This window comes from Clarias gariepinus, chromosome 12, assembly GCF_024256425.1.
Source record: "Clarias gariepinus isolate MV-2021 ecotype Netherlands chromosome 12, CGAR_prim_01v2, whole genome shotgun sequence".
Lineage (NCBI taxonomy): Eukaryota > Metazoa > Chordata > Actinopteri > Siluriformes > Clariidae > Clarias > Clarias gariepinus.
The window spans coordinates 31,690,001-31,698,086 of record NC_071111.1 but is presented as its reverse complement, the minus strand read 5'-3'; the positions used below and the strand labels follow the sequence as shown (position 1 = coordinate 31,698,086).

The 8,086-nt window shown below is 44.2% G+C and overlaps 2 protein-coding genes across 3 annotated transcripts in view; one reads left to right on the top strand and one right to left on the bottom strand.

The window, feature by feature from the left end:
- Positions 1–2,346: 2,346 nt before the first annotated feature.
- Positions 2,347–4,744, bottom strand: dus4l (dihydrouridine synthase 4-like (S. cerevisiae)). Of its 2 annotated transcripts, none has more exons than XM_053509036.1 (6): positions 4,663–4,744; positions 4,056–4,177; positions 3,853–3,970; positions 3,632–3,754; positions 3,311–3,537; positions 2,347–2,688 (listed from the first exon to the last, which is right to left on the bottom strand). In XM_053509036.1, exons 2-6 carry the CDS (start codon positions 4,120–4,122, stop codon positions 2,432–2,434), a joined length of 792 nt encoding a protein of 263 aa, XP_053365011.1. In that variant the 5' UTR covers positions 4,123–4,177; positions 4,663–4,744; the 3' UTR covers positions 2,347–2,431. The 2 variants fall into 2 exon arrangements, with proteins under 2 accessions (XP_053365011.1, XP_053365010.1); XM_053509035.1 differs by lacking the exon at positions 4,663–4,744 and adding an exon at positions 4,276–4,617.
- A 29-nt stretch (positions 4,745–4,773) lies between these two features.
- Positions 4,774–8,086, top strand: part of cog5 (component of oligomeric golgi complex 5) — an 18,586-nt gene continuing 15,273 nt past the window's right edge. Inside the window, exon 1 of the mRNA XM_053509030.1 lies at positions 4,774–5,028. Within this exon, the coding sequence (XP_053365005.1) occupies positions 4,983–5,028 (46 nt within the window). The 5' untranslated portion in view covers positions 4,774–4,982. The remainder of the gene's footprint in view (positions 5,029–8,086) is intronic.

Genomic DNA, 8,086 nt, shown 5'->3' with positions numbered 1-8,086 from the left:
ACTAACACACACACACACACACACACACACTAACACACACACACACACTAACACACACACTAACATACACTCACACACTAACACACACACACTAACACACACACACACACTAACACACACACACACTAACATATACACACACACTAACACACACACACACACACACACACTAACATACACTCACACACTAACACACACACACTAACACACACACACACACTAACATACACTCACACACACACTAACACACACACTCACACACACTAACACACACACACACTAACATATACACACACACTAACACACACACACACTAACACACACACTAACATACACACACACACACTAACACACACACACACTAACATACACTCACACACACACACACTAACATACACTCACACACTAACACACACACACACACTAACACACACACACACACACACTAACACACACACACTAACACACACACTAACATATACTCACACACTAACACACACACACTAACACACACACACACACTAACATACACTCACACACTAACACACACACACTAACATATACTCACACACTAACACACACACACACACTAACATACACTCACACACTAACACACACACTAACACACACACACACACACTAACATACACACACACTCACACTCACACACACTTACATACACTCACACACTAACATACACTCACACACTAACACACACACACACACTAACATACACTCACACACTAACACACACACACTAACACACACACTCACACACACTAACACACACACACACTAACACACACACTAACACACACACACACTAACATATACACACACACACACTAACACACACACACACACTAACACACACACACTAACATACACTCACACACTAACACACACACACTAACACACACACTCACACACACTAACACACACACACACTAACACACACACTAACACACACACACACTAACATATACACACACACACACTAACACACACACACACACACACACACACACTAACATACACTCACACACTAACACACACACACTAACACATACACTCACACACACTAACACACACACACACACACTAACACACACACTAACACACACACACACTAACAAATACACACACACACACTAACACACACACACACACTAACACACACACACTAACATACACTCACACACTAACACACACACACACACACTAACATACACTCACACACTAACACACACACACACTAACATACACTCACACACTAACACACACACACTAACACACACACACACACACTAACATACACTCACACACTAACACACACACACACTAATATATACACACACACACTAACATACACTCACACACTAACACACACACACACTAACATACACTCACACACTAACACACACACACTAACACACACACACACTAACATATACACACACACACACACTAACACACACTAACACACACACTGTATTTAGTCCTGACACTTTATAACTAACTGAGAGACTTTTACACTCTTCTGTGAGTCCCAGATAATAAATGTTTAGTTTTTCCTCCGGGGGCTCATTCACAGTGTTTACAGAGGGGTTTAGTTCTTCTGTTAGTGTGTGTGTGTGTGTGTGTGTGTGTGTGTGTGTGTCTGTGTGTTGTGTGTGTGTGTTTTTTAAATGAAGATGAAGAATCCCAGCCTCCCTCTCTCTGTCCCTCTGGATCAGCGGGTGAAACCCTGCACGTGTCCTCAGTCTCTATGGACGGTTTAACCCCTCATCCACAAATAAATCTAGGCATGAATTTGTTTAGACATGAATATCAGAGACCATGGTTTGTGACCAAAATGTAAATAAATAAGGGGACAAATACTTTTTCACTGTACTGTGCCTTTATCTTTTCTCGCTTTCTTTCACCTATTTTTCTAGACTCGATCCATAATGACCTTTTCTTATTTATATATTTATTTTTATTTGACAAACACCAGGACATTACACACTCCCAACTAGGCATCAGGACACACCCATTTCCCCATGTGTGTGTAGACCAGTTATATATTATTCCGAATTATTTCACACAGAGGAGAAGAATGAGAAACGTCTGTGAAACAGTACAGTATATAGATGTGTTTGTTCCTGCTCCCCCTGCAGGTGACCTGAGGTAATGTCCACTAGCCCACTAGCCCCCTTCCTCTCGTACCCCTGAGGAAGAGAGCTTCAGTCAGTCCAGACTCCCATCAGACAGGAAGTCGGTCATAAACACACTCAGAGCAGCAAACCATGAGCTGGATGGTGGACATAGAGTGTATGTAAAATATAAAAAAAACATAAGACAATAATAAATAAAAACAATCTTTATTTCTTTTTTCATATATAAAAAAGTACATATAAAAAACGTTTCAGTATTTATGGTAGTTGTGTACTCATAACGCTGAAGAGCCGTAAGTCTTCTGTAGATAATCGATAACTGCAGATGTACTTGACAAACCATTAAAGACCTTCCTCTCGGGGTGAGCAGTGACTTGCTCTAACATGTATATTAGGTGATGGTGGAAGCACGTGAACGGCGTCCCCTGCTCCAAAGCGATGTTCACCCAGTCCCACAGACACTGCAGGGGTGTGTGCTCATAGCCTGCGAACATGGCCGGATTGGCCAGGAGCCCCCGGGCTGACATCACCCCTGTAAGACAGGCCAATGTGTTCAAACATTTAGTTCAAATCAATCTTGTTTGTAGAGCGCTGTTTTCAATTATTAAAAATACAACCTTCTTTTCACTGTTCCATTATTTATTTAACAAAAATGAAGCAAAAAAAAAAAACATGCAGAAAACACTAAGTTTTGATAAAGTTACATGATAAAGTCCACAACAGCACAAGTAGAAGAAGACTGAACTGAGACTGTTTGAAAGGGTTGGCAGGAGAAAGTCACTTCTGTCTAAAAAGAACATGGACACATGACTGAGGTCCACAAAACTGGATCTGAGCAATCCATGAGACTTCTGGAACAATGTTCTGTGGACAGATGAGACCAAAGTGTTTGGCCTTAATGTCCAGTGTACTGATGATGCTGAATGCTGAGTGTTTGGAACAGATGAGAGGGGAAATGAGGTTGTTGCTGATAAACAACCAATTTTTAAATTGTATCTTTAGATAGGCTGCAAAATGTTGCAGCCTATAGCAATAAAATATTTGTTCTCATTTTATTAACTTAATCTGCATAATTTATTCTCATTTTAATATCTGTTAACAGAAAATTAATTTGTAATAGCATGTAAGATATAAAAGCCCACATTAGCACATACCATCCACGCCTGTAAGCTCACACACAGACTCCACATCTCTGGGACATTTAATATCGCCGTTGGCGACAACCGGGATGCGAAGGCTGTCCTTAATGATCTTGATGGCATCGTAATGCACCGGGTGATGCCTCTCGTCCGCCGTCCGCCCGTGAACCGTGATCCATGACACTCCAGCCGCCTCCACCTTCTGACACAGATCTACAGTCTTCCTCAAGTCCTTGTGGATTCTGGAATTAAACTGAACATCTAAGCAAAATAAATACACGGATTATAGAATCATGAGATTACCCGGAGCAAAAGCCTTGCTATAAATACAGGTACCTTATCTTAATAGACACTGCGTAACTGGGATTGTCTACTTGGTTCCGGACATGTTTCACCATGTCCTTCACCAGCTGTGGTTTGTTGATTAAGCACGCCCCGTAGCCTTCTGCCATGGCCCACCTGAGAATACCGCACACACACACCAGGACACCAAAATCAGATAGCATCTTTCAGCATCCTCGGAGAAACACTGTTTTTTATTTTTTATTTGCGATTACCTTTGAGGACAGCCGCAGTTCAGATCCACGCCGTCTGAGAAAGGGGCGACCAGACCAGCAGCAGTGGCGAGTGTCTGAGCCTCCTTCGCAGCAAACTGGACGATCAGGGGTCGGTCAACTGGGGCAAAACAGGGCATCGGGGTGAGGCAGATGTGTGCTGATTATAAAACAACAACAACAACAAAGTGTTTGCGTAGACTTACAGCTGTTAGTGGTGAGCTCACTGTCTCTGGCTTTAGGAGAGCGGATGAAGTCGGCCGCCACGATCATGGGGGTGAAGCACAGGTCACAGTCGTAGCTCCTCACCAGGGACCTGAAGGCCAGCCTGCAGCACAACACAACCGGTCACAATGTGCAGGAACACACACACACACACACACACACACACATAAGAGTCTTTACAATCCTCATGCATCGACTTACTTTGAATAGCGTACCATGGGTGCACAAACTTTTACAACCTTGCCATTCTCAAACAGGTCCATCATGAGGTTTATTCAGAATAAAATCCTGTGTAATTAATACCAGACTCAGAGAAACATGAAGTAAACAGCAGCTGTGATCATTTTACCCTCACTAGTCCCTCAGTAACTAACACTAAACTACACCAACATACAGACTCGAGCGTGAACAAAGAGATAAAAACCTGATAAACGATATTAAAACATCACACTGCGCTTCCGTATCGTTTAAAATCACCGGGTTACGTCACGCTCGGGATTATCAGGGTGTTCACGATAAAGTGTTCCGTGTGGTCCGTGTGGTAAAGTGGTCCCCCGGGCCCCGACACCCGCCGCTTTCAGTTCCTACCTGCGCTTGGTTCCTGTACGGTGAGTCAGCGCCGCAGCTTCAGTGCAGTGTCAGTGCGCATGCGCTGTGTGAACCCGGACGTGTGTGTGTGTGTGTGTGTGTGTCAGAGCAGGAAGAACACGGGCAATAAAACTCTAAATCCGGAGGGAATTACCCTAACGCGTTCTCCGGAGTTCTGAGAGGAACAGACGTCACACCACCAGCGCTCAGTGCGGAGTGTTCGGGGACTGTTTAGGGCTTCACTACCTTTTATTGGGATAAATATATAAATAAATAACTCCAGCGTCGCAGAAATTCTACGTCACATCTGAGTGGCAGCGATGGCGAGCGGCTGTGGGTCAGTGCAGAGCTCTCTACTGGGGAACGGTAACACACACACACACACACACACACACACACACACACACACACACACTACTGCTGTAGATTCACACAAATTATACTGTCCTGTGTGTGTGTGTGTGTGTGTGTGTGTGTGTGTGTGTGTGATGTAAAGCTGTCAGGTGTGTGTACATGAGTGTGTGAGATGGTGATATAGACCTGTGTGTGTGTGTGTGTGTGTGTGTGTGTGTGTGTGTGTGTGTGTGTGATGTATAGCTGTCAGGTGTGTGTATATGAGTGTGTGAGATGGTGATATAGACCTGTGTGTGTGTGTGTGTGTGTGTGTGTGTGTGTGTGATGTAAAGCTGTCAGGTGTGTGTATATGAGTGTGTGATATAGACCTGTGTGTGTGTGTGTGTGTGTGTGTGTGTGTGTGTGTGTGATGTAAAGCTGTCAGGTGTGTGTATATGAGTGTGTGAGATGGTGATATAGACCTGTGTGTGTGTGTGTGTGTGTGTGTGTGTGTGTGTGTGTGTGTGTGATGTAAAGCTGTCAGGTGTGTGTACATGAGTGTGTGAGATTGTGATATAGACCTGTGTGTGTGTGTGTGTGTGTGTGTGTGATGTAAAGCTGTCAGGTGTGTGTACATGAGTGTGTGAGATGGTGATATAGACCTGTGTGTGTGTGTGTGTGTGTGTGTGTGTGTGTGATGTAAAGCTGTCAGGTGTGTGTATATGAGTGTGTGAGATGGTGATATAGACCTGTGTGTGTGTGTGTGTGTGTGTGTGTGTGTGTGTGTGTGTGTGTGTGTGTGATGTAAAGCTGTCAGGTGTGTGTATATGAGTGTGTGAGATGGTGATATAGACCTGTGTGTGTGTGTGTGTGTGTGTGTGTGTGTGTGTGTGTGTGTGTGATGTAAAGCTGTCAGGTGTGTGTACATGAGTGTATGAGATGGTGATATAGACCTGTGTGTGTGTGTGTGTGTGTGTGTGTGATGTAAAGCTGTCAGGTGTGTGTATATGAGTGTGTGATATAGACCTGTGTGTGTGTGTGTGTGTGTGTGTGTGTGTGTGATGTAAAGCTGTCAGGTGTGTGTACATGAGTGTGTGAGATGGTGATATAGACCTGTGTGTGTGTGTGTGTGTGTGTGTGTGTGTGTGTGTGATGTAAAGCTGTCAGGTGTGTGTATATGAGTGTGTGAGAGTGTGATATAGACCTGTGTGTGTGTGTGTGTGTGTGTGTGTGTGTGTGTGTGTGTGTGTGTGATGTAAAGCTGTCAGGTGTGTGTATATGAGTGTGTGAGATGGTGCTATAGACCTGTGTGTGTGTGTGTGTGTGTGTGTGTGTGTGTGTGTGTGATGTAAAGCTGTCAGGTGTGTGTATATGAGTGTGTGAGATGGTGATATAGATCTGTGTGTGTGTGTGTGTGTGTGTGTGTGTGTGTGTGTGTGTGTGTGTGATGTAAAGCTGTCAGGTGTGTGTATATGAGTGTGTGATATAGACCTGTGTGTGTGTGTGTGTGTGTGTGTGTGTGTGATGTAAAGCTGTCAGGTGTGTGTACATGAGTGTGTGAGATGGTGATATAGACCTGTGTGTGTGTGTGTGTGTGTGTGTGTGATGTAAAGCTGTCAGGTGTGTGTATATGAGTGTGTGAGATGGTGATATAGACCTGTGTGTGTGTGTGTGTGTGTGTGTGTGTGTGTGTGTGTGTGTGATGTAAAGCTGTCAGGTGTGTGTACATGAGTGTGTGAGATGGTGATATAGACCTGTGTGTGTGTGTGTGTGTGTGTGATGTAAAGCTGTCAGGTGTGTGTACATGAGTGTATGAGATGGTGATATAGACCTGTGTGTGTGTGTGTGTGTGTGTGTGTGATGTAAAGCTGTCAGGTGTGTGTATATGAGTGTGTGATATAGACCTGTGTGTGTGTGTGTGTGTGTGTGTGTGTGTGATGTAAAGCTGTCAGGTGTGTGTACATGAGTGTGTGAGATGGTGATATAGACCTGTGTGTGTGTGTGTGTGTGTGTGTGTGTGTGTGTGATGTAAAGCTGTCAGGTGTGTGTACATGAGTGTGTGAGATGGTGATATAGACCTGTGTGTGTGTGTGTGTGTGTGTGATGTAAAGCTGTCAGGTGTGTGTATATGAGTGTGTGATATAGACCTGTGTGTGTGTGTGTGTGTGTGTGTGTGTGTGTGTGTGTGTGTGTGTGTGTGTGATGTAAAGCTGTCAGGTGTGTGTACATGAGTGTATGAGATGGTGATATAGACCTGTGTGTGTGTGTGTGTGTGATGTAAAGCTGTCAGGTGTGTGTATATGAGTGTGTGATATAGACCTGTGTGTGTGTGTGTGTGTGTGTGTGTGTGTGTGATGTAAAGCTGTCAGGTGTGTGTACATGAGTGTGTGAGATGGTGATATAGACCTGTGTGTGTGTGTGTGTGTGTGTGTGTGTGTGTGTGTGTGTGTGTGTGTGTGTGATGTAAAGCTGTCAGGTGTGTGTATATGAGTGTGTGATATAGACCTGTGTGTGTGTGTGTGTGTGTGTGTGTGTGTGATGTAAAGCTGTCAGGTGTGTGTACATGAGTGTGTGAGATGGTGATATAGACCTGTGTGTGTGTGTGTGTGTGTGTGTGTGATGTAAAGCTGTCAGGTGTGTGTATATGAGTGTGTGAGATTGTGATATAGACCTGTGTGTGTGTGTGTGTGTGTGTGTGTGTGTGTGTGTGTGTGTGTGTGTGATGTAAAGCTGTCAGGTGTGTGTACATGAGTGTATGAGATGGTGATATAGACCTGTGTGTGTGTGTGTGTGTGTGTGTGTGTGATGTAAAGCTGTCAGGTGTGTGTATATGAGTGTGTGATATAGACCTGTGTGTGTGTGTGTGTGTGTGTGTGTGTGTGTGTGTGTGTGTGTGATGTAAAGCTGTCAGGTGTGTGTATATGAGTGTGTGATATAGACCTGTGTGTGTGTGTGTGTGTGTGTGTGTGTGTGATGTAAAGCTGTCAGGTGTGTGTACATGAGTGTGTGAGATGGTGATATAGACCTGTGTGTGTGTGTGTGTGTGTGTGTGTGTGTGTGTGATGTAAAGCTGTCAGGTGTGTGTACATGA